At 51.7% G+C, this 26891-nt stretch overlaps 1 protein-coding gene across 1 annotated transcript in view; it reads right to left on the bottom strand.

Annotated features, from left to right (window-relative positions):
* Nucleotides 1-9584: 9584 nt before the first annotated feature.
* Nucleotides 9585-26891, bottom strand: part of CCDC12 (coiled-coil domain containing 12) — a 37534-nt gene continuing 20227 nt past the window's right edge. Inside the window, exons 2-7 of the mRNA XM_062567632.1 lie at nucleotides 24242-24312; nucleotides 13774-13853; nucleotides 11668-11729; nucleotides 11518-11552; nucleotides 11008-11084; nucleotides 9585-10568 (exon numbers count right to left, since the gene is read on the bottom strand). Coding sequence (XP_062423616.1) covers nucleotides 10489-10568; nucleotides 11008-11084; nucleotides 11518-11552; nucleotides 11668-11729; nucleotides 13774-13853; nucleotides 24242-24312 — 405 coding nt within the window. The 3' untranslated portion in view covers nucleotides 9585-10488. The remainder of the gene's footprint in view (nucleotides 10569-11007; nucleotides 11085-11517; nucleotides 11553-11667; nucleotides 11730-13773; nucleotides 13854-24241; nucleotides 24313-26891) is intronic.

The following is a 26891-nucleotide window of genomic DNA, read 5'->3' as shown; positions in this document are numbered from 1 at the left end:
ATTAGGCATACAGGGCTAGCGCTGCTCGGCAGTGATGCTGCTGAGGTGTGCAAGGAGGTAAGCTGATTTAGTCCACAGTCCAGTGAGAGGTTGTTTCTCAAGTGCTCCAGGTAGCCAAGGCGTGAGATATAGCTACGAACATGGGTGTCTTGCCAATCAGCAGTTCTCATCCACTGCACGCCGTGACGGCCTTCGAGTGCTTTGCAATCAGCTCTGCGTGGCCCAGAGCCCAAGAACCTTAACCAGAACAAGATGTCCCCAAATAAATCACAGAGAGGAGGCAGAACAAACATAGTAAATACCCAGGAAATCAAAGAGCATTCCCCCACAGCGAGCTGGCAGTGCTGCTCCCATCGCCGGCCGTGCTGCTCCCATCGCCGGCCCAGGCTCACCCTTGTGCAGAGACCTCAAGAAAGCTAAAAAAAAAAAAAAAAAAGGTCGCTCCCCCTTCCAAGTGGGTTTCTTTCACCTTTCCCCATGGATCTTCCTTCTCCATCCCTCCTTCAGCTGCTTCTCTATGCTCCTTCTTTCTCCCGATTCCTGGGTTGGTGCCACAGAGCGACTCCTCCTTCCCCAGAAGGGACATCATTCCTGGGTGCAATCCTCGAGGCGGGTGGAGTGATTGCCTCCAAAAAGGCCACATATTGGAGTCTGATCCCTTCTTCCAGGCATCTGCTCAGGCCCTCGCCAAGACAGTGTCTCCCCTTTGAACAGCAGCTCTCTTGGAGATTCATCCTTGCTGTCCCAAGGCTTAGGGCATCCATCTCCTTGCATCCAGAGCACCATCCTGGGCTGGTCAAAGTGGTTAATGCCACCCTTGAAAAACCTCCTTCACCTCTCAAACACAAAACTGCTGGGCTCAGATATTCTGCAAAGTGAAAAGCGCCCCAATTCACAGGAAGGTGTTACCTTCCAGCAGCTGTTTCCTGCTGTCCTGCAGGGTCCTTCCTAGTACAAGATGTCAACAGGAGAAACATGCAGAATTATCATCAGAGGATCTGAGCCACAGGATCCTTCTCATTTCCTTCGTGTCTCAGTCATACTGGACCGCCTTTGAAATGTCTAATTTCTCCCAGCCTCTGGGCACCATGCATAAAATGCAAGTTCAAATAGAGCTTTCAAAAATGGACTAGTCTCCAAACAAAACCACAGAGCAAAGGGGATTTACAAGAAGAAATGGGAAAAACACACACACGCACAAATACACAAAGAAACCCTTTAATAAATAACACAAGTGCATGCCACGAATGGAGGCGTAAGGGACGTGCCATTGAATGGACCTCATCTGTCTGGCAGAACTTCCCTGATTCAGCGACTCATGTACCATGGTCCCATTTTACCACCAGTGTAGCCCAAAACCTGGGATATACTTTTGGGTATGAGGCATGGAGCATGCAATAGCAGAATCCACAATAGAGATTCACTTTTTTTTCCCTGTTTCTTAGGATATAAAAGAGAAAGAAATGAGTTTCCTGTGTCATAAGAAGGATGTATAGCTATTTCTATAATGACTTTGAGGTACAGCCTGCAACCCAGGAAACAAAACAGAGAATAATACATGGTACCAAGCAAGCCATAACACAGTAAATCAGGCAAGAATTGCTTAATTATTTAAGAAAAGAGTGCCCCATTTGGGAGAATAATACTTGATAGATGGGGTACCTTAACCAGGGATATAGATCTCCAGTGGTGGAGGAAGCAGAAATATTATCTCCAAGACAAATAAGCAGACTTTTAAAACACTAATTTATCTTTTTTTTCTGTTAATTTGTGAACTTTAAAGATGCAAAGCCTTCTCCAAGTGAAACAGAAATCAAGCAATAAGGGCAATAAGCCCACCAGCATCAATGGAAGCATCAACGTTCTGCTACCGCTCAAACACTCCCCCCATAAACAACTACCAAGGTGTCAGGCAATCTCCACGGACCTGGAACGTCACAAATCACTTAGCACCCAGGAGCCCATCACCCTCTCTCAGATGAGTCACCCCGGACGTTGGTGGGATGACGTGACACCACCCCGTCCCATTGCCAGCCGGGGCTCCTCTGGCACTGTCACACGTCAGGACTGGATGTCACATCCGATCAGGAGCAGAACCGGGTCCCAGGCCCCCCAGTGCCCACACATGCAAACTGAAAAAGAGCATCCTTCAACTAACAGCAAAAACGAGTGGTTATCTGAGGCAGGTATCTGGCTTATCACCCCTTAGTGAGCGCAGATCTTCTTTCTCCAAAATACATTCACAGCCTTGGCTCAGGCTACATGCTGCATAAATCTACTTCGTGTTTAATCCTTCTGGCATAGCATACTGCCCGTGCCGAGAGTGCTATTCAGACCGTGCCTTAAAAGATGTAATTATCTCCACTTTCTAGCCTGTAATCCTCTCTCCTCATTGATATTGGAATTGGCCTCGTTGTTGGAGTGCTGCTAGCACATCGAATGATTGTCACTAAGGGCTTTCAAAAGAAATAGTAAATTGGATGCTTAAAATATTCATGAAAAAACTGTGCTGGGCAGACACTGTAAGAAATAGCCTTCATCTTTCCATGGCAAGTGGGAGAACGATGCTTTCTGCAGACTGTCTTTTGAATAACACTCAGCTTTCCCGAACCTACGTCCATCTAATGCTGCCACATTCAAACACGTGCACCAAGACTCCCAGTTCTCCTGAGACTGGGACGCTGCGATTCACACCAGTTTCGCAGGGTTTTGTCTCACCATGTTTGGAGGCCCCACCAACACTTTCACCAACAGGTGCAAAGAGCAAATGGTGCTCGAACCACCTGTAGGATTTGCAGCCTCAGACTGCCACGAGGAGCCCCTCGCCCTCCTGTTGGGAGTATGTTCTTCAGTAAGGGCTGAAGAGGGCTGACAGCACAAGGCAGGCGTGGGGCAGCTAATTCTCCGGGGCACCTCCAGCAAAACTACCTGGTCTCCTTCCAGGAGCAGTAGAAGCCAATGGTCGTGGCTCTACCATGGAGCGGGTTGCCCTGAGCGCTGGGAAGAGGATGTCTCAGAAGGTCCCAAATGCAACGGGAGCCTGCAGCGGGACCAGCCCAGCTGAAAGCTCGGAGGGTGACTACGGCTCCAGGGAGCTTACCCAAGGGGAAGGGCAAAGCAGCGGCACGCTGCCTTGGTACGGAGGTGAGTGCGATCACGTCTGAACCCTCGGCGTGCACACAGAGACACGGACTCTTCATCGTCACGCTGCATTTCTCAGGGCGAAGGCTGGCGTCACAGCAAGAAAGGCATGCAGAGGAATTTGCATTCAGCGTCTGCCCCGACTTAAGAGAATTGCAGTACACAAGCTTTCCATCGTTCACGAGTCTAGCTGTGCAGAATTTTCTGAGAGAGTGGTTTGCATTTTCTTTGACAAAAAGAAATAACATGCTTTGGGTTTGAAATCACAGTTTTCCCAATTCTCCCTGGTTATGACTAAACAGCTTTTTGAAAAAGCAAAACCTAAATGAAGCACTTTGATAAAGATGGCTTTTGGCATTTGCAAATCACAAAGGTGCACCTTTGCTTCCAGCTGGCATTTCGATCGGCCTGGCATGATTTTTTAACTTATTTTCATCTTGCAGAGAGCTTTGAATTTGGTTTTGTTTGGAGAAAAGAATTCAAAATCATGAGATTTCCCACAAAACAGAAAAAAAATCTGCTTCCTACCCACTTCTATCATTTCTCCATGAAAGACTGTTTTTGAAGGATCTTGGGCTTGTTTGAAAATTTGTCCGTAAAGTATTCACAGCTTATTCAAAAGCTTATTGCTGAAAGGCAGAAATGTGACATCTGAAATGGCCTGCAAACTGCAAGCACTTTGTGGGTAAATTTTCACACTGAACTCACAGTTTTGCACACTGCAGCTGGTGCAGGGGATGCCAAAGGCCGCTCCACCTCCGGAGCAAGGTCCCAGTGAGAACCAGCCAAGGTTCGACTTCGCTGCAGCAGGGGAGAGCCCTCTTGGAAAGCACAGCTCGCTGAACAGCTCGGGAAGAAGGGAGAAAAGCCCCCATCCCTCGGGGCTTAGGTCCAATTCTGGCTTTCGATTAGCAAGACCTAGTGTTGGCCACAAATAGAAATGAAAAGTCAGCATGAAAATGGGCCATTGCACATGGAAATTCTTCTTCTGTTCTTTCTGGAGGACTCTTAACAGCTCATCAAGATCCTTGCCAGATTATTCCAAAACACCTCCATTTTCCATGCTATATAATAAGCATATTAGGTGGCAGCTTGATTTCTGGTCTCAAAACAAAGCTGCGATCACCAGCAGGGGACCTTGTTTTGTTGGTGTGAATCATGACAGTTACAGCCAGTGGGTTCAAACCAAAGCAATCAAAGCATATGGGCCACCACATGTGAGCAAACTTAACTCTGGCTTCCTTGCAAAGCCAGGCGGTGGCAAGGAGTGAAAAATGCTGACTTGCCCAAGTGACAAGAGCCACAACTGGAAGAGCATGTCATTTAGAAGACAGCTACTGTTTAACTTTGCGGTCAAGAGCAGCTACAGCAGCTGCTACACAAGGCTGTCCTAATGATCATATCTGGCCAGCTGTGGAGGCAGAAAGGCTCTGGTTTGATTTCTTTTTTTCCCCATCACCTGTGGAACCTCCTGATGCAGGATGTGACAATTTCAATCAACTTCTTAGACTGTAAGACATTCATTACCCTTGTTAAAAGGTGATCTCCAAGACCTTGAATTTGCCACACCATGGAGCAGAGATGGAGTCAGAAGCTCCCAGGATGTGAACCCATGAGTGATGAGGCTGTGGCCTTATGCTGACACAGGACATTGCATCAACAGACAGTAGCTCAAATAGCTCCTGAGATAGCTTGGTAAAGAACCAACCCAAGAAGCAGGTGGTGGAGCAGTTTTAAAATACCAGTCACTTCCTGTTTGCTCTCTCCTTCTCTCCCAGCTCCAGTTCTCTCTCGCTCAACCTCCACCAAAATCTATGTCCAAGCTTCTCAGAAGTTGGGCCAGCGTGGTGGGATCATGTTCATAGAAAGGAGTCAATGAGAAAGCTACATCAGCATCAGCAATGCCTTTGCTGAGCTACACACAAAGCCTGGGACGCCCTTTGCATGCGACCACTCCTACGGGAGCTGCCAAAAGTGCCCGAGATCATTCACGGAAAGGAGTATTGAGTCCTTGAAGGTAAATCAGGAAGACCATGCCACGGGACCAAGAGAAGAGAAATACGGGAAGAAGTAACCCAAGAACAGAGCAGATAGATAGAAGGAGGAGAACTGGAGGGGGGGGCTGCATTTGCAGAGGGCATCATCCAGCACCTCACCAAGACCCAAGCACAGTGGAGACAGAGCAAAGCTCTCTATGCTGAGAGCCAAGTCTTGCTCTGGGACCTGTGCCTGCCTCTGCAGTTAAGGAAACCTTTGCAAATAAGAACAGAAATCACACATATACACATATGCACACAAATATATTTATAAAACTAACCACAAACAACTAGAAAATAAACACTGAGGAATGTTCCAGTGTAGTAAACTTGGCTGGCCAGAAATCCATGCTGGGAAACAAACGCCAGTTCCCTGTGAAGACAGGCCAACACCGGGGAGAATTAAGCCATCACCAAGTTGGACACCCATGAAGAGACCCTTGCTTTGGCCTTGCACAAGTCCAGCATACAACCACCTCTGGCTGGCGGGGCTCAGATCAGCACTGAGCTGGGACGAAGAGCCCCCAGACAGCCCGCTGCGCTCCCGAGCTGAGCGCGCAGGTCTCAGAAGCCATCTCTCCAACTCCATCTGTGCTTGAGCCTTGTTCATTCTCTTTCATGAATACATACATATATATATTTAGATATATATGGCCTATAAAATATTAAGTCATGGTTGAGACTGCCTGCCAGCAGAAAGAGCCTGAGCTGTTAAATTTCATTGCGTTAACAGATGTGTTCAGTTCCAGATCCGGGATGCTAGAAACAGTTGGGGATTTTTTTTCTCTTTCAGCATCTCCAGCTCAGAAATTCAGTTTTCCTTCAGGCCATGCACAGTTGAATTCTGTGACTTATGCTTGCATGTCTAATTAACTCTCACCAGCTTCAAGAGATGCACTGGTCACTGTCACAAGCTTCTGGCTGATACTTCTCAGCCAGCTCTAGGGAAATCAAAGCAGGAGAAGTTCAATCTGCAACTGCTGGAGGAGGCCTCAGCATCCCAGTTGCAGCACCATCTTCCCAAGCATCAAACCCACTGCTGCCCCAGTGCAAAAGCGACCAGGATGATCCTCTTTCTGAATGCTGTAAAGACCGCACCAGTGCTGGGGAAATCCCCGGGATAGCCTGGTCTACGCTGGAGCTTAGCCTGACCAGAGATGCATTTGTGCCCTGCTTCACATCCTGCCCCTGGCTTGAACCTGGGACTTGTGACCTGACCCGAAGCAGCTAGGAGAGCAGGCCTGGCCTTATGAACAGTGGAAGGGAAGGTAAGTGCAGCCTGGAAACCATTTGGAGGATGTCTTGAGACTTTTCTCCACCAGCCACCTCTTATGGCTTGAGCTGAGGTTCCCTCAAGCCCCGCACAGACACATTCTCAGTGGGTTATTTATTCATTACTGGTGGGGCACGCCAGTGATTGCTCCAGTCCTTCCAGCCTTCCTCCATGAGTTTCTTGCTGACTGCAGGGGCTTCACCAAAGGACATTGGTGCAGCCCCTGCCACCTCCAAGGGGCTGCAGGTGGGTCCCAGTCCCATGCAGGGAACCCCGTCCAACACCTCGACCATGGTCCCATGCCAGGACCTCAGCTCCACATCAGGACCTCAGCCCCACACCAGGACCCCCCTGGCTCCCCAAAGCACCAGAATGTCGCACAGGGCTCCCCCAGCCTGCCATTTAATAGGCAGAAAAGCAGCAGCTCCCACTGGCTCTCAGGGAGGAACTAGTCACAGACCTTGCAAGCCAAGACTCCCAGTAGGTGTTTTCCAGCAAAAAGAGAGACCTTTTGGGTCATCACCTCCGAGCTGCCGTGTACCTGCAGCGGGCAAAGCAGCAGCCCTGTGAGCAGCTCCATCATTTCCATTCCCGGCTCTCCTGGGTTTGTCCCACCTGCAGGGAGGGTCCCCAAAGCCACACGCAGGGACAGGAGGCCCTGGGCAGGGCCAGAAGCAGGTCCAGGCTCCCCACCAGGGCTGGGACTACTCTCCGTCAGCACAGACATCCACGCTGCCAGCACCACCAGGGCGGCCTAGGAATCGGCGCCTGATCGTGGCATCATTTCAGTCTGAAATAAAAGGAGAAAGCACGTGGAAAAGTGAAAGTCAGAGTGTTTCATTTTGGCATTTTATAAAAACAAATGTTTTGATTTTTTATTTCCAAATGACATTTTCATGGAGAGCTAAAAGAAAAAAAACTAATATTTTGAGTATGTTTCCTTTGACTAGAAAGGCGATTTTAAATTGTTTCCATTTTGTTGGGGAGGAAAGAAAATATTACGTCAAATAGGCTCAAAAAAAAAAGTCAAACCTGCTTCATCCCGCACTCTCACTTAGGGCAGGACTTCGGGATTGTTCTGCACCACGCACAGGAGCAGGAGGGTGAAAAGGGCATTTCTGAAGCACAAAGGCAGCACGGATTTGCTCTGCAAAAAGCTGCTATTTGCAAACTCACCGGGGAATAAAGCAGTTTAGAGGGAATTTATCTCCCTTTAAAGTCCACAAGGCCGAACTCTCTCCTGCTTTACCCCAGCGCCCAGCAGAGCGTCGTGCCCTGAGCGGGTGCAGGGTTTATCTCCAGGTAACTGCGCTCTTGTCCAAACTGGTTTATATCTATATTTCCAAGTGCTTCGACATGTTTTGCCAAACTGAGGTTCTGGGCTGATGGAAACATCTCGAGTCGGCTCCGGCCACGGATGGGGAGGAAGGGGCAGGCGTGAACGTGCTCCGAGGGGACGAAGGCTCGCCGGACCTGGGCAGCATCCGCAGCGGTCCAGCTGCCGGGGTTAGGTGGGACGCAAGCGCGGGTTCGTGCGCGGAGATTTGGTGACATCTACAGGACGTTTTACTGACGAGGCCATAGCTCCATGGAGGACGTGAGGTCGTGCTCCACACCAGCATCCCTGCGCAGGTCCGATCCCCGCTGCTTCACCTCTGCAAGGAGAAGGAGAGCTTCACTCCTAGCAAATAACCCCGGCCTCTTTTTTCCTCCAAATGTAAGTGCTGCAGACACTGGCGAAGCCTGCAAAAATCTGCTATTCCGGGGAGCCGAAGTGAGGAAGAATTCAAGGCTTCTGCAGGAGAAACCACAAGAAAAACCCAGCTGCCAGTGAGGGAAAAGAACATTAACATATGTGACAGCACAGACAATTAATAATAGTAATAACCCATAAATATGCGCATCTGCTGGAGTAATCCCTAGACACTTGTCTCGTTCATCAGTGCAGAAAGTTCACAGGCTCAGCAGACAGCTCCCCTTTGGTGACAGAGAAGCCAGTGCTGTCACAAGTCCGTGGGTCCTCCTGCTGCCCTGGAGGAAGTTCAGGCTCCTCGAAGCACCACCGCCTGCTCCCTCCAGCGCCGAGGATGCCCCCGAAGCAGCAGATCCACCCTGGAGGCATCCCAAACCTGTCCAGATGCTCCATTGCATGGCTGCAGGTGCCCTTCAGGATGTTCTGTGGTAGCTCCAGGAGCTGGCCCAAGAGGGTACAGGGCTCTCCTCATGCCATAGGCATCTCAGCCCCAAGCAGACCAGTCAGGCACCCCAGGGTGCCTGCTGCACCCACAGGACGCAGGTGCAGGGGGATCCCAACACCCCTTCCCTGGCAAATACCTTCCTGCAGCAGCGGCCACTTCCACGGCAGCCCTGGGGACAGTTGCTGCAAGGGGGATAGGGAGCAGGGATGCCCCTGGGTGCAAAGCGCTGGCAAAGCGCTGCAGGACTGTCTCCCCATCGGCAGAGCCATGCTGGGACCTCCCCACTCTATACCGACCCCGTCCCCTCAGTCCCCCTCCCACCAGGCTGGAAGAGCGAGAGAGAGGTTAACCAGATCTTTGCTAAAAACTCCTCATCCGGAAGCAGGAACCGGCTCTGGCAGCCGGGAATCCCCTTGGGAGGTTTCCTCCCCCACGCAAGCACAGAGCAGTTAGCAGCAGCAGATCCAGGTGGAGATCGGAGATGGCAGAACCGGCTATCAGGGCACGAAGGCCAGGAATGCCATCAGGCACTATTCAGTGCGAGAGCTGGGTTAGGACCTCTTCCCCCAGCAGCCCTTTTCAACCGGCTTTTAAAAAGCGGCAGGATGTGTGCACTAACAAGTTATTTTTATCACAGGTGAACCCTTCTCTAAATATTGCTGTCAAGTCTGTAGGCAGCAGATGTTTTCCCTCAGGACAAAAACGCTTTAGAACCAAATCCAGGAGGATTCAGGAGCCCACATGGCCCCTGCTAGAGCAGCTCTGTGGTCAAGCCAGCACAGGCCTGGCCAAGCTACCCAGCCCCCAAGATCTCAGAGCTCCCCACTGCCGAAAGCCAACAGCAGCCCTGCAGCATCCCACCAGGGGCGAGAGCCTAGTGAACACAGTGGCCTGAAGTTCCCCCACCTCTACAAAGACCTCTGCAGACAGAACAAATGATGGTTTTTACCACTGCGGGACCATTTTATTATGAAAATAATAAACTTACAACCAAGCTTTTGTCAATTATAAAACACAGAGAGGTGGTACTGGCTGCACAGCCTGAAGGATCTGGAAACTGGAGGGAACAGAACAAACTGCACGTTATTCTCAGCTGGACCATGGGAGCCCTCTTCCTGATGCAGAATGACAACAGGTCCTGAGCCGTACGGTCGTTTCCAGCACAGCTGCACCGCACATGATGGGCCCAACCGTGAACGAAAGGCTCTCAAGTACTCACAGCCAAAGGCGAGACGTCGCTTGTGCAGGTTAGGCCAGCTATTCCGCAGAGAGCATCACCTCAAGGCAGGGATCTCTCCGCACAGAAACAGGGTTGTCAGTCCTCTGGGAAAGAGCAGCGTCTCTCTAAGGGCTGCTGTAGGCTGTGTGGTCGTGTGTTGCTTACCCAGCAAACGAGAGGCAAGTTAGCCTGGATCTAGCCTAGCCTTGGATAACATGAGTATAGGGTTGGTTTCAGAGTTTGGCCGGGGATGTCAGCATCTTCTCTGGCACCAGTCCTTTTGCTAACATTTTCCTTGCTCTGAGTCCTGCCGGTCTAGGTTCAAGCTAACATGGGTGTCTGTCCGGCTCACATCAGCTCCTGCTGGCACTGCAATTGGTCCCAAGAAGATACCTGTGAATTGCTCCTCAAAAGCCAGCCACGATCTCAGAGCTCCTTGTATCTGTCCCTCTCCTTCAGGCACATCAGGGCTCCCTGGACTTCTGGCAAAGCATTCATCAGCAGTGAGTCCCGACGAGATGTGCGTCTCTACCTGCAAGCAGGGGACTGGCATTGCTGGCAAAGGCTGATCTACAGAAGCCCTGGGCAGAGCTCATGCCTGAGGCTGCTGTACGGAGCTCCTCAGTCGGAGTCGCTTCCATCCTGCTTTGCTGACCCGACTGCTGATGCCAGCTCCTCTTCCTGCCCTTTCAACCTCTCTCCTGCAAGGGAGAACAGAGCAGCTGCTTAGCAATAGGTTACCATACTGGGGAACCCATACGGTGAGGTGGAGGATCTGAACTGCAATGCCTGTGCCTCTAAACCATGCCACCCATCAGCACTGGCCCTGCTACAAAGCTCCTGTTCTTACAGCGACAAAACTAATGTCCCTCAATTGCCTCAGCTGGAGGATGGCCGCATCACTCGCACCAGGGTCCTGCCATATCACACACAGAGAAGTTTTCTCCCTACAGATACAAAGCCAGAGACGCTTCCCTGCCCTTTTAGGAGGGGAACCAAGCTCCAGGAGAAGAGAATCCTGCTCCACCAGTTCCCCCCCTTGCCCAACAGTAAGGCGCCGAGCTCCCAACAAGGATTGCTTGTGTAATCCCTCAAGAACAGCTGGCCCCTATACGCCACCCCTGCAGCACCACAACGCACGTATCAACTCAGCGATGGCTCTCTGCGTCCTCTTCTCCAGCTTTTCCAGTTTCTTGGCTACGTCTCGCTTTAAATCCCTGGGGAGGAGAACAATAAGGCCATAATAAATCCTCCCACACACACAGGCACGAATGTGGAGGCCACGTTACACCTTTCATAGAGGGGCAGACAACCCCCTTTTCTCTCCTATGAAGACCACAGAGTAGAGCATGTCTTACACAGACCAGCTACTCTGCCATCAGGGCAGCTCACGGGCAAATCAACCCGATGAACAGAGCATCTCTTGTCACCAAGGCTACCACAGTGACGTGCACCCCAAAGGGAACGGGGGTGCTAGTCAGCATAAGGAGGATGAGGGGAGTCTAGAACACCCCATGCCTTGCATCTCCCTCAACAGTAGGACTGGGTTTTCCATTTCTTACTCTCCCAGTCCAACCCACACAACTTCAAGGTGATGGTAACACACCACTAACACTTCTTCCCCAGGAGCAGGGCTCTGTAGGCACTCACCAGTCTGGCTTCCTGGGGGCCAGGTTTGCCAGGTCCTAGGGAGGAAGAGAAGACACCCAGTAAGAGCTGCAGGTGAAGCGGATGCAGACAGGATTCAAGTCTGGACACAGAGATGCGTGCTGGGCACCGAACGGCTCCGAATATACGTACCACCTCATCGATGATGGGCTCGGGCTTGGCAGCCTCCAGCTGGTCCTTCACCTTGTCTTCCACTAGATGGGGAAACAGGACCAGCATCAGAGCAGGGTGCGGCAGCAGGACACCGTGGGGACAAAGCAAGGAAGAAACCCAACAGAGCTCTGGGACTGTTTCAGAAAAGCTTTTAAAGAAGCTCATTTGAACGGCATTGCCCTGGGAGCGCAGTACACGCACGCTGTGGGCGTGCACGTGAGCGCACACATCCCTCCACCACCCGAAGCCCGCCTTTTGGAGACTTCTAAAATCAGCCAAAAATGATGCAAAAACAACAACCATTCAGAGGCACAAATAGCAATATCAGCAAAAAGCATGCTGGGTTCAAATCCCCATATTTTAAAGTCCACGGTGCCTGGTGGTGCTGAGCATGTCCTAAAGGCAAGTTTTTCATCTCTTCATGGACAGCAACCTGGCATTTTCCTGAAGGAGTTGCATTCTCCAAAGCATCTATTACTACACATATAAGGAGGCAGCTTCTCACTCCACACTAGCATGTTATTTTTAAACTCCCTGTTGCGAATGGCTTGCCTGATCCACAGAAATCGCAATTACAGAGGCTAAAACCCTTCCTCCCTGTAATGTTATTATCAAGAATAAATGCTCTAAAACCAGAGATCCATCAAAGGCACAGCTCATGGCTCGGAAACGCAGCGTGAGGGCAAAACAAGGGCGAGGGATAGCCACGGAGTACGTTTGCTAGAGCCACTGCACAGACGAGCAGGCTCAGCCCCCGAAGCGAGAGCAGGCGACAGCAGGAACTCCCACTGCAGGGAAGAGGATTTTTCTGTTTGCACTGTCAGTCTGACAATTTTTTAACTGGAATTTGACTCACTGTGACTCAATTCATTTACGAGGCTGAGACACCTTGCAGTAACCAAACTCCAGCTCAGGTCTTACAGAAAGGCCTAAGGATAATGGGAAGCTAATGGCAAAGCATGCGCTGAAAAAGGGAATCCTTCATCCTTCCTGGGTGTCTGTGCAAGGGTGGGGGTGGGCAACAGGGTCCAGATGAATTCTGCCCCAGCAAAGGCAGATACAGAACAAGGCATATTTAAAGCAAATCTACCTTCAGTCCCAGTTCCCCACCACAGCACAATCCCTATTCCCCAGCATGAAGTGCCCAAGGACAGTCTGGTTACTCCAGATACGGGAATTGCATCTAACGGGCAACGCAGCTCCTGAGAGGGGCTGGCAGAGGGTGTGGGTTTTACTGAAAACACTCAAAAAGGCTGTTCCCAATTCCAAACCACATGTGGGGGAAGAACAGGAGGAGGTTTTAAACTTTTACAAAAGGATAAAGAAAGTACACAGTCAGCATTCCTTCCTAGAGGATCTTTGCCATGCTTCCAAAGGCAGCCTTTTTATTTAGGGCATTTTAAAGAGATCTGTTCCAGGAGGACTTAATATTTCAAGATCAAGGGAACGTCTACCCTTTGCCTTCCTCTCAAAGGTGTGCAGAGGTTTAGTGCTAGGAAACAGCAGACTGACTGCCCTGGACTCACAGCTAATATTTGTTTAAAGGCAGTTCAAACAAAACAGCCTGAATCTCCTTGAGAATCCTCTAGTGAGAGCTCTGCTCCTCTGAATATCAACCCATCCATGTGGGCTGGACTATGGGCTCAAACACACACCCCACTTGTGCAAGCCAGGGTGTGCAACGCCCACAGCTGAACGCAGATGACGAAGCAAGCACAGCTTGCAAGCTCCACAAATGGAAGCTGAATTGAAAAAAGAAATTTGGGTGCTGCACTGGGTTACAAACAGCTCCCCTCCCCCTGCAGCACGGAAGCAGCAGAAGCCAGTCCGTACACACAGCAGCAAACCAAGGGAGAAGGGGACGCTCAAGAGCGCTGCTGAGGTCAAACCGCACCAGGCAGCGTCTCAGAAGCGCTCTGATAACTTTAAAAGCGCATCCCCGGCCGAGCTCAGAGGTAGGGGGAAGCTCACGCCATGGCTGGCCCTGCTCTTGCTGTCTCTGCTCCAGCTCCACGTCCAAGCTCCATCATCCCAGCAGCTTTCACACTCCCTGGTTTCATCTCCCAAGACGCAGCCTGCACCCACCTGAGGCTGGCTTGGCTTGGGGCACCTTCCTCTTCTTCAGCTCCTCATCTTCAGGCTCGTAGTTTCGCAGTTTGAGCTCCCTGGGAAGGAAGGAAAAGAGCACAAAATAAAAGGCACGCAGGCTGCCCCGGTCCGTGCCAACGGCACGTGCCAGCCAGCACCGTCGCTAGCCAGGGACGCATCTGCACCATGGGCCGCGCTCAGCAACCCACGTGGTTAGTCAGAAAACACCGGGTCAGCCAGGAGCTGGTCACGAGAAAAGGCTGCACCTCGGCAGGCCAAGCGAAGGCAGCCTACAGCGAGACCTGAGCTCCCCTGCAGGGGCTCTGAACTTCAGCCCAGCTCCCTTTTAGGTCCAGGCTCACCAGCATCCCCAGGACAGAAAGGCCAGAGGGGATTCTCAATTAGGAAGAGACAACTAGGACCGAACTTCCCAGCTGGGATTGCGACACTCCCACAGAAGAGGCATCTGTTCAAGCATTTCTTTGCAAGAAGCCCACGAGATACTTCTTAATAAGACACTGCCAATCAGGAGGGAGAGGAGCAATAGGCTGATGCCAACAGAAGCACTGCAAGCACAGCGGGTTAGGGCCAAAAGGACCCCAGAAGTCTACACAAGAAGGAAGGAACAAAGACCCCTGGATCAGCTCAGGGTAAAGATGGTTAAGCAGTTACCAGAGCTGCTTCTGGAAGTGCCACAAACAGGGATATGGCTCAGCAAGTGGCATAAAGCAGGGGAGAAAAAAAAATCAGGATTTTAAGCAAGTAGGTGGAAGAGCCGGTGGTGACCACGAGGCTGAGAACACCCAGAAATTCATCCATCCTGTAGCTTCCTTCCAGGAGATCTCAAAAGACAGGAGTCAATCCCTCCCTTGGTGCATAAACTCCTCCCCAGCATCCAGACGCCAGGTCTCGCCCATTTAAAAGTTGTTCTTGCTACATCTCTCACCAATAATTTAAGCCTTGATTCAACAAACAGACAACTTCAGCCACCTCTCCACTAGATTCTACAGATGGAGAAGCAGAAAGGGTGGGGGTTTTGTTCTTGTTGTCTTTTTCAAATATCATGGGTATTCGGCGCCCAAAGCGCGTGACACTTGACATGAATTATTTCAGCCCCGAGTGCGGAGCGGGTAGGTCCTACCCTTCCCACTACACGATCCCGACCCTTCTCCGGCACCCTCCGCCGCACTGCCCTCGCTCGCCGGGGCAAGAAACCACCCAGGCTGCTGGGACAGCAAGCCGAATCTACTTCCGCAGGGTCCGATCCACGGCGGAGCACACGGTCCCTCCTCCTCCTCCTCCGGGCAGCGAGGCTGCAGATCGCTCTGTCCCCTGCAAATTTGGCTTTGCTGCGGTTGCCTGGCTGCGCCCAAGGGAAGAAAAATCATCTCGCGGGCTCTTCCTTCGGTCCCCCTGCAAGGGGCTCAGCAAGCCCTAAATGAGATAAATAGGACTAGCGAGGCCCCGGCAGGTTAAGAGATTCCCAGAGACTTCTCCCATAACCGATAATCAAACACGGGTCTCCCGAGCCCTTTCGTCAACACAACGCCACGGAGCAGGTCCAACCTTCCCACCGCCGCGAGGGAGGACGCCCGAAAGGACCGTCTGCCGGCAGAGACCCGGGTGAAAGGCGCCCTGCCTGCGCCCGGCGCAGCGAGCCGCAGCACCGAAGACGAGCCGCGGCGCGCGGGGCAACGCGTGTTTTTATGCACGCGCACCCTCGGAGGAGGAAGTTCTTCAAAATTAAATTAAGCAGCGCTGATAACTGCCGAGCCCCAGCCAGGAAAGCGGCTCTTCGCAGCGACTCCCAGCTGGCACAGCCCGTCCGATCTCAGATGACGACGGGCCGATTATTTTTCGCAGAACAAGACGCCGGCTCCAGGCACGCACACACAAATCAGCACTGTTTTGTGATTTTTTTTTTTTTAATGAACCACCTCCGCTTCGCAAAATTTTGTTGCTAGCCTGCGGGAGGGGAAAGAGAAGCAACTGATTCATCCAGGAGGTAATAGGAGGTCGGTCCGTGATGTTAGACATCTGGCCACAGGCTGCCTCAGGCTCACAGGAGAGGATTTATCTAAGTGGCAGCCGCAGCCTCTGCAAAACGCAAACTTTCAATCCTCGCCAGGCTTTCTGGCCTCTCCAGCTCTGGCTCGGAAGGATTTACTCGCAGCTGAGGGGGATCCGAACACAGGCTCCCTAAGGTCAGAGAGCCGAAAAACAAGAGAGCTCCGAGCTAAGCAAGCTGTTTCCTTGGGGTCAGCAAGATGTTACCATCACACCTCGACAAGCGGTGTTTTTAAACCACCGTGCCCCAGCAGCCCCGCGTTACGTTGCTACGGGGCATCGGTGCCGGCCGGGGAACACGCACGGGAGAGAGGCGAGAGCTTAAACCTGTCCCCCAGCACCCTTTCCACCCGGAGAAGCTGTTTTGCAGCCCCAGCTCCGTCCACACACACAAGCGCTGCCGCGCCGTACTGCTCGCGCTTGCCGGAGATTTATCCAGGGGAGAAGAGAAGCGCTTGGGGCCATGCCCAGAAGCTCCCCTGGCGATGCACTAGCTCAGATCCCACCAGTGCTTTCTGATCCCTATTAAATCCATGCACAACTGCACCGGGGCAGGGGGGGAACTCAACCAAAACTAAACAAAAATTCATCCTTTTAATTAACTGTTCGATGCACCTGCCTCCCGCAGTGCTCAGCGCTCCCCAAAGCTGCCTCCAAGGAGGGCTCGGGGATTACGGCACGCGCAAACCCCAGCAGTGCTGCACTCGCCAGGAGCGGAAGTCGCTGCCTTCATCCTCTTTTTCCTGTACATGACCAGGTCTGTAAAGGTGCACAGAGGTCCCCCTCTAAGTAACTCTGAGAAAGTTGAGTTTAAAAAAAAGAACATATAAGAAAAGTGTATGCGTGTATAAATACATACATATATTTCTCATCATGCATGCATATACATATATATATACACATATGCAAACATACACACACACATATATGTGAAACAAGAAATTGCTCATCCTCCATGGGAGCGGGTTAAATAAAGTTCAGGTGTCAGCGGTTCCTCTAGTGCCGCATTCCAGAAAGACAGCCCGGAGCCCTTTCCGAGTGATGAATTATCCAAGTTCCCACAACAACAGAGAAAACAGGGTTGTTGGCAAGAGGCTCTGTAGCACGGAGGAGCCGGTTTATGGAGAGCAGCTCCCCGGAGGGGGGAAGGCCAGGCACATCGCAGCGACACACAGGCGCTAGCGTGCACGCTCGATGCTCGTGGGGAAACGGAGAAAACCCTGCTGATGCCCAAGCGTTGAGGGCAGAGCTCGACCCACGCTCACCCGGACATGTTCTAGTTTGGAACGAGGACTCACGCTTCATTTCAAGGGTAGGACCTAGCTCAGGCTCGGTTATCAGCAGAATTTATGGGCATCTCTTTGCAAGTGATGGTCTTGCCAAAGCCAAACGTTCTCCTGCCCCTTCCTCCCTAGTCTACTTCAGTGTGGACAAGCCAGGATGGCTGGGGATGGAGGTGGCTATAAGGTGACAGTCAGCACCACTGGCAGACAATGTGCAGCAGATCTCATCCCACCACAGCACGCAAACGCAACAGAAATGCGCGCCACGGGGCAGCTTGCTCCGCGGAGGCTGCGCTCGGGATGTGTGGGCAAGCTCCAGTGCTGCTAGGACCGCATGCACTCAGGTAACTGCCTCTCCAGCGACCGCATGGACACACGAGCCCCCCTGCAGCTCCTGAGAGCCCATCAGTGGGCAACACGTTCCTCATTTTGTGGAGACAGTCACAAATCTGCTTGCCGTCACAGGCGTGGAGCATCTGGCTGGGGATGGAGAAGATGCGAGCCTTCCTCCGAAGCGGGACAGCTGGAAACGCCTCGGCATGTAGGACGCATACAGAATGGGAAAAGCTATCTCGACACAAAACAAAGGCTACTCCAAGTACTCAAAACCATCTTCAAGGTTGTTTTCGCTTTACCCCTCCAGCCTCAAGGGCTTTATGGAGAAACATTGTTTTTCAATTAATGAATGGACTTCTTAAGTCTTCTGGTGAAGCATCTGCATGCTGCTGTCCCATCAGTTGTGTCAGTAGCATGGATAAGTTTGCCAAGAAACCCCACAACAGTTATTTCTTCAGATGTCAGACCATCCATGCTCCAGCAGTTACTATTACAAAACAGTCGTTGGACTTGCACCAACTAGAGTGCTTCAAGTGCCGTTTCCTATTTTCATGTCTCTGAGGACAAGGCTAGGGGCCAAGGAAAACCCACTACAACACACCAGTACAGCTCTCAAGCCCAAGCTGTCGTCTGTCTATATGGTAATGCTTGTTTAGCACCTCAATACATGAGCGTGCCAGGAGTCAGGCAAGCAGGCCTCTGGAGGACAGACACTAGCTGGAGATGGCAGGAGTCCTGCTGCATCTAGAGCCCTCGCTTGCTCTGCCCAGAATCAGAGGCCACGAGTTCTTCCTGGCTCTTCACCGCTCAGTCACCCCATGAGCCTGCAAGCTCTGAGGCTCTCAGACCTCCCTGCTGAAATGCCTCTCCATGGTCCTTGGTGCCTGCTCTAGGCATCTGATAAAAACTAGAAGAAAAAAGAAGAAAATGTGGGTTGCAGCAAAGGAAGCATCATTAAAACTGAGTGGTTTCTTACACCTAGATCCCAGTAGATCATTTTTAAAGTGCCCTTTTAGAGACTTTCCATTCTTTGGAAGCAGTTTAGGGAAATCCTGGGTGTTCTCATCTCTATCTCAGCTGTTTCAGGCAATTTCCTTCCAAAGCCCCAGAGAAATACCATCTGGTTTGAGAATTTACTGCCCTTCAACCTTCTCAAGCTGCTCCAGAGCCCCTGTTTTAAGAGCCTTCAATTTCTGTGACAGCCACTCCAACTTGTTTGAAACCAAATGTCCTTGACAATAATTTCCACATTGCCCTTTAAAAGAGAAACCAGCGCAAGAACTTCTTTTCATCTCTCTGCCTCTCCAAAATTCACTTACTCCGAGGTGGTCCCAGGAAGTGACACTCAAACATGTAAAGGAGTTACTGTTACCAAAGACACTAGGGAGGTCCCAAGTAACCTCTTCCCTGCTACATGACGTGCCCTGTGAAGGCATGGAGGTTTGAAGGAGCACAGACAAGCGGGCCAGACAATCAAGGACCGCAAAGAAGGAGACTTCAGCACCAATCCAGATTTCGCGCCCGATTTGCAAGGGCAGGAAGCTGTCTCAGCTCCCTTGCTCGGGGCCAGCCCCTCACTTCCTGGCACAGGACAGGCAAGGATGTGGTGAAACGTGCAGCAGACGTGCCAAGAGCTGCAGCCTGCAGAGCGATGGCCTCAGAAGATGTGATCTCATACCACATGTGGGCCGTTGGCGCACCTGGGCTCCAAGCCTTGTGCCCTCCTCCCTGAAGGACCTGAATGAGGCAAAGAAGCAGGGGAACTGCAGGGCCACACCACGAAGGTGCCCAACGGCAGAGCTTAGATGCTCCTCAGTGGCATAAAACACTTCTCCTCAAAGTGCTTCTTCCTTTTCCTGTTTCCAACTGCTACCCACACAGCAGCCGTCATTTTCAAGATTTCTAAGCCCCCTAACATTCCCCCGCCAAGGGAAAACTCCCCATACAGTGAACTTACCAGTCGGTTAAGCTTACTTCTCTTTTCTACAGTCTGCAGATGCCCAAGCTGGAATCGCATTGAGAGCCAGGGCTTCCCATGCATTGAGTACTGGTCATTTGGACAGAGATTTCATGCTCGAACCCTCTTTGCTCCCCTTGCTCAACTCCCACCGACATACCGCATTTCTTTGGAAAACTGCCCAGCGGGTATAGGGTGCTAGGTGACTACTCACAGGTGCTGAGGGAATCCTACAGTGTTGTCACCTTCTGGGGGTACCGCAAGACTTGCTGTACAACACCCATCAATCCTGATCAAAATTCAATTTCACAAATTCCTTTTTGCACTTCAGTTCTCTAACTAACTTGTCTCCTGCAGATGATTTTGACATCTGTGCTTTGACATCAGGGTGCACCACCTACAGCTGCACCCTTCCGGGAAGCCTTCCTGCAGCTGCACTGGCTCCAAAGCGAGACCCATACATTTCCCCAGCTGCTTTATTTTGCACAGCGACCTTTCATACATTCGAGAGACATCGAGACGCTTTGCATCTGCTCTGACTTAGTAATCAAGAAACCACTTCCAAGTCCCAAACACGTACCATACTACTCAAGGCTCTGCTCGTGCCCTCTTGCAGTGAGATGGAGACATCTCTACAGGAATTAACACAGACGTCTAGAAACTGTTGTTTGATCAAGAAGGTGCAGTCCTTCCCTTCATTTCTGAATTCTCCACCCGGGGCAGAAAAGGAACAAGCAACAAGCAGAGGCACGGAGGGGCAGCTCCCACCAGCACCCTCCCTCCGAAAGGCAATCTCGCCTGCCGGCAGTCCGCAGCCAGGCGCTGCTCCTGCTCGAACAGCTGAGCGTGTCGGAGCACGCTCTCCCTCCCCGAGCTGCTCAGAGGCACTCGGGGAATGCCAAACGCCAAACGTGTCCAGTTTTGCCAGACAAGCGAGCTTCTTCCAAACAGACACGAGCAACTTCAGCATCAGCAGACAGGACCGGGACAAAACCTACGCTTGATCTGCAGAGCAGGACCCAGTCGGGTGACCCCACGCCGCAAGCTGGCTGACGGGTGACGTCCAAACCCCGAACTTACCTAGGGCACCCAGCAGCGCCCCCTCCTCTTGCCAGCACCAGAGCAACACGTTTGCCTGAGCTTTCTGAGCTTTCTCTAGCTTCCTCCTTTCTGACCCGTCACCAAACAATCGTCATCCTCCAGGCTCATGCCAAAAAGCAGCTCTGAAGGTGCCTTGGTAGCACCTGGATTTGACCTTCCTCTAGCTGGCCTCCAAACAGGACCAACCACCATTTCTCTGCATCGTTAAGCTCTGCACTTCAGTAACTGCATCTGGATCCACTGCACGACCACTAACCCCCGCTCAGTACAGAAAGTGGGGTAATGGAGGGGCCCTCAGGCTGCCCAGGGCAGATTTGGGATCACAGGACACCGGCTGAACCAGCAGGCTTGAGACCAGGTGAAGCTCTGCAGGGCCCTCCCCGTGAAACCGAGGCTGATCTCCTTCCGGCGGCTTTGGCCCCGGGCGACACCAGGTGAACATGCAGCCGGGCTCATCCCACCACTGCCACGTTAGGCCGAACGAGCAGCAGCAGCAGGTTTGGCTGCCCACGTAGACGTCCATCAAACACACAACATCACGATGAGCACCAAGCGTGGCCTGCATACAAACACTGGTGTCCCCCCGAATCAGATTTTTTTTTTTTTTTTTTTTTTTTTTTTTTTTACTCTTACACATCGCCGTGCTCCAGGACGTACGCAAGCACGGCCGCCGGGCAGTTATCCTCGCTGCTACCTCGGCTCTCCCGGCTGAGCAAACCCAGCGCCGGGCAGATCCGACGCTGCGTTTGTCGTGCAGCGCTGGGAAAGGAGGAGTTTTGACCTGACCCTGACACGTCCCCACAGCGAGGGGAGAGACCGTGGTCCCCAGCCCCTGCCTCTCCCTGCTCCTCCCCAAACTTCGTCTCCGCAAGCAGCGCAGCGCGGAGCTGTAATTTTAAAGGATGACTAAGCATTGAAATACCAGCAGCTGATTAACAGCAGCTTGCTAAAGCTTAATTTCTAGATAAGTCAAAGCTGGGTTTCTCCCCGCCCCCCCACCTCCCTCTCCAGAGCCCTACCTTGGATTTCTGTTTATACTTTCAGCATTCCTTACAAGCTTAGCTTGCAGGATCGCGGCCAAACTTCAAAGCTGAACGCCTCTCTGTTCCCTGCCGGGCGGCAACGTAACCCTGCGGACAGGGGCGGCGCGGCAGGGCTCGGGCTCCAGGCCCCTGAACGCGGCAGGCTGCTTTTCCCAACAGGAGCAGGGCGGAAGGGCCAAAGTCCACCCACACCCTGCTCTTTGCAACTGCAAAGAGCCATCGCGGACGGCTCCGGCGCGGGAGGGATTTCCTGGTCAGCGGGCCGAGCGTAACTCGTAAAAGCAAACAAAGAAACCACACGAGTTCTTAGCAGTTATAAACTCCTTTGAGAGCCCCGATCGGGTAATTAGAGATACCCGGAGGAGAAACTGCTGCAAGGGTATCACGTTTTTCAGGGAGGACCTTGTCAGCACTTGTTCCTGCTGGTGGTATCTTGCAGCATGAGAGATTAAAAAAATAAAATAAAATAAATAAAATAAATAAATAAAATAAGGAACAAAAAGGGGCCGGGAGTTGACCAGCAAAAACAGGAAGCTGCCAAAAACGTGCGGTCACAGCGGCAGCGAGCAAGCGCAATAAAAGCAGGCGCCCGAGGGCTGCGCCTTTGCTACGCAGTACGAAACGCAGGCCCGCTCCGGAGGTCCGGCCAGGGCGTCAGTCCTGCGCTGCAAGGCCCCCGCCGTCCCGCGCCCGCCGAAGCGGCGTTGCGGGCGACGGCACTCCCGTCCTCAAGCATCACATCCCCAAAGGGTTCGTCCCTCAAGCCGGTGCCAGCAGTTGTCAAGCGGCGCACCCAAACCCCGCGTGCGGGCCACGGGAGTATTCACCGTACCGTGGTTTCTGGTGGGTCGTGGATTGAGAAAGCAGCAGACCTAGTGAAGCACTTGCTTCTGGGCGAGGGAGCAGTTAACGGGACCTCTCGCTTTTCAGATTTAGGAGAAGCGCCAGTAGATCATTTCAGCCGCTGTTTCCTATCAGCCAGCAAAGCACGAGCACGAGGCGATTTCTTTTTCAACGGCTGAGAAAGTTCAGCTGTGTTGCCGGAAAATGAAAATCTAAGAAGAAACCAAGTACTTTCCTGGCATTCTAGGTCACATTAAAACCACACATCTGATTTCAGCTGCAGAGAAAGGACATTCAGCAGGTAGAAAGCAGCAAAATCCCTAGATGGACTGCCGTCTAACTACAACGCCAAGCAGCACTGCGGCCGGATCTGTGATTCAAGCAGAGCAGATCTCACTCTCATTTGCTTTGCAAAGTTACACAACAAAACATGCAGTATTTGGATCTGGACAAAGATCTACAGGATACCGCAGAGGAATCAGTCTGGAAAGCAAAGCTTTCTTTTCGCCTCAAAACCTGCCTCCCCGCAGGCATTACTCCTCCGCATTTCAGGAAAAGCCTCATGCCCACATTTGGGGGCAGTTTCGCGCATCACTACAAAAATCGACTCGAGACAGGAGTTCCTACTCGACGCTGCTCTCTCATAACCTCAGGGACGTTTCAAGGACATCAGCTGTAAGCCCAAGAGGGCTTCGCTGATCCCGCCACTGCCCGCAAGATAAGCGATTGCTAATAAGCCCTTGGGGAAGAAAGGTGATTTGCCAACTCAAGAGCAGCCAGACTGGAGACTTGCTGCGAAACGGCATCACCTCTGGCAAGCTCCAGGCTGCTCAGCACTGGTTGAAAAGCAGCAATCTCCAGCCTGAAGGTCAGTCAAGGTTGCAGAAGGGTTTTTCAGGGATTTAGCTGACCAGAATTCCAGTTTTGGAATACGGATGCATCGCTGAGAGCCCAGTGATGCCGGTCCATCCCGCGGCGAAGGCAGCACAGGGCTGATGCTCCTTGCCAGTGGGCCGCAGCGCTCTGCATCCGCTTGCGAGGCGGCGGATCAGGTGGCAGGACAGGATCGCAAGAGCTGCTCATTCATTATTCATCGCGCCCAAGATCTCCAACTCTTGTTTCAGCTTCAGCCCGGACCTCATACCTCTCCCGGCACAAAACGCAGCGACAGAGCTTATGAACAACTTTTAGCCTCACTGATCGTTCTCGAGAGCCGCTCCCAGCCCCCAAATTAAAACAGGCAGCTCTCAAGAACGCAGGCAGCTTCTGCCAAGCGTTATTCCTCGGAAGGAGCCGAACTGAAAACACGCGGGCACGTGAGGGTTTTATCCCGCTTTTCTCCGCTGTCGTTTCCAAAGGGCCCTTGAGGGCGGCAGTCAGCTGGCCCTGCCAGGAGCAGCACCCTGCGTTGATTAGTTTTGTCTTTGCACCTTCCAGCGACAAAAAACAACCGCAGCAGGCCACAAATAAATAACCGCACGGACCCCGTGCAGCCCTCGGGCCTCCGCTCGTGAAAAACGAACTCCACGCGTAAAACGATACACGCGGAGATGACAAAGACCAAGCAAGGGCTGCCAAATTCAAGGGAGCCTAAATTGCATTTGTTCTCCACGCAGCTCTGCTCAGCACTACCCCCAGGAACGCTGCAAGTCCGCCACAGGGTTTTTCTCTTTATTGCTCCCATTTCAGTTCATTTACACCAAGAAATTCAATTCACACAGGCATCAAAAGCTTTTGCATGTTAGAAGCCGAGGAAAGAGCCTAATTAGCAAACAAGAGACCAGCACCGGAACAATACCTACAAGGGAGACAAGCTGGAATAAATAAATAATTACTTATGCCTGACAGCCTCCTCTTCCTCGTCTTCTCTGAACTGCTTCTTCTCACGTTCACCACCGTCCTTGTTCTGGAAGAGACAAAAGTTGATCTGTGAGGCCTCAGCCTTTCTGGAAATCAGCTAGAGCAAACAAAAACCCAGTGCGGACACCTTCCCAGAGGGCACAGGGCAGATAAACACCAACAGGCTGTTTGAAATTGCCTTTAAATTACAAACACCCTTAAACGAAGCCTGCTCTCCCTTTTCTCCTTTCAGCAGGCTGCTTGTACAGATAGCACGATAAACAAATGCAAGAACCGGCAAGGCAAATTAAATTTGCTCCTCAAAGGCAATCGTATCACTCAGCACCGGGATTTCTCCTTATTACCGATAACTGCATCAACTCAGAGAGCAAACAGCAAGTTGCAAAGCACAACAAAGCCCAGAAAACCCCGTCCCAGAGGCGAATTACAACACTAACACGTTAAACAGCAGAGCAAAAGGGAACGGGGGCACTGCGGGAACCGAGCAGAACGAAGCCAGACGGGCAGCAGCCACAGACGCCTCCACCACGTCCCCGGGGCAGCGCAGCGATCCGGGATCGCACCACGCGCTCAGGGCCATTTAGGAGGTTTTAACAGGCTGCAAAACATGGAAAAGGCAACGACTGAGCCGCTTCCTCGCGAGAGGTTTCTTTTACGATTGAACTCTCCTGCCGTGCCCAAATGGAAAAGTTAAACGTGGCAGCTACTAGCAGGTGGCAGATTAAGTCTTCATTTCCTCGAGCGTGGCCGTTGCGGGAGGAGCATTACCCCAGTTACCTGGTAATAAACACACGGCGTCTGTAACAGCCGGCTGCAAATCACACGGTGGAATTCAAACCAGCACACGCAAAAAAGGCTTCTTACGCCAACACCGATCTCTATCTTTTAACGGGAACGGCTAAGACGCCGGTGCAACTTCAAAGAAACGTCCTTGCGCGGCGCTCCAAAGGTCACCAGTCCCTTCTGCACGCCTAATTCAAAAACCAAATTAAATAAAATGGGTTTTTGAACCAGGGCAATCTGTTCAAATTCTTTCTTCAAACCTCATACAAGTGGAGACCTCTCAGCTTGAAAATTGCAAATATTAATTGATTATGACCAGAGCATGACCAACATCAAGCAGAAATAATCTGCACTAGTTACTAGCTGCGTTAACCAGCTTAGCTGGAGAGTTCAGACACGTAATATGGTAATAAGGAACCTAAACTATTTACCAGAGAAACCTATTTCTAGCCCCCGAAAGGATCAGAAAGGTTTCCCAAGCAAACAGCTTGCTTAAGGTGCATTTCTTGAGTGTCCAGCTTTAAAACTCTCCGTTCTAGGAAAATCTAGGTGATGTGCCACCAGAGCCAAGCCAGGAAAGAGTTCATTTCTCGTTCAGCCTCAGCTCGCACTTTCCTCTTGCTAGAATTTTATCTGTGGTGGTTATGAGCAGGTTCTGCAATACTAAAAAATATATATATTATTAATAATAGTATTAATAATATTATTGCAAAATAATATTGCAGAAATATTCAGGTTAAGCTGTGGCTATTCTTCCCATAAGACTGTATTTTTTGCCCCACTCCAAATCTTTATTTTTCCATACCTTGAACTAACTTGATATTGGAAACCTACCACACTTCTAGAGCTTTAGCCCAAAATCCCCACTGCAGTTTATCGCCAACCCCTGCAAGCGAAATTAATGCCAGTTCCCTGTTTGCAAAATTGGTCTGTAAACAAGATTCGAGTTTCATGAGCGCGGTGACTAAAACCCAGCAGTAAGTCACAGGGCAGCGGCAGCACGCGGCGAGCAGCCCGTCAGCCCCAGCAGCGTCAGAAACGGTCGCAGCTCTGCAAAGAGACCGCAGCTCTCCAAAGAGACCGCTCCTCACCGATTGCACACGCACCAAAGGGAAAAAAAAAAAAAAAGGAAAAAAAGAAAGAAAAGAAAGAAGATGAGAAAGAGGGGGAGGGCTTGCAGGCTGTTTCTGGAGCCGCAGGAAAACGCGATCAGCGCAGCAGGGCAGGAGGATCGCTGCTCCGCTTCAGACTGCAGGCGAGAAGCTCTGCGTTTCCCCCTCCCCAGCCCCAGCTTACCGCGAGCGCTTCCTGCGCTGCTCTGAAGAGCTTAAATACACGCGAGCTGAGAAAAGACAAAGGTAGAAAGATAAGAGCGGGTTACGCTAGATGCCGTAGGGAAGGAGCTGTCATGACTTTTAAATATATATATATAAACTGAGGCTCCAAACCTCGTCATTTCTGCACCGCAGCATGTCACAGGGCTGGGGCGAGCAGGACGGTGTGACCAGCAGTACCCAACGGGGCAGGCTTTGGAGAACATCCCTCCTCTGCTTTCCACGCTTCCTCACCCAAAAAGCCCCTCCAGAAGGCAGGAGTTTCCAGACCTCGCTGTACAGCAAAGCTGAACTTAATTCAATTATTTCAGCGCTCACAGCCGCTTGATCCGTACTTCACCTTAGGCAGAGATCGTCCGTCCTCCGTGAACGCAGGAGACGTGCTCCACAGCCTGACAACGGCCATAGCCTTGGCTACGGATGGAAACCGTTCAGCAGGGCATGCTTCACGCAGCCCCGCGGTGCTCTCCAGGGGATTGCTCAGCGCGTTCCCTGGACTTACTTAAAA

The sequence above is a fragment of the Rhea pennata genome, chromosome 2 (assembly GCF_028389875.1).
Source record: "Rhea pennata isolate bPtePen1 chromosome 2, bPtePen1.pri, whole genome shotgun sequence".
Taxonomy (NCBI): domain Eukaryota; kingdom Metazoa; phylum Chordata; class Aves; order Rheiformes; family Rheidae; genus Rhea; species Rhea pennata.
Note: the sequence above shows the minus strand (reverse complement) of the source record. Positions and strands in the feature narration are given on the sequence as shown.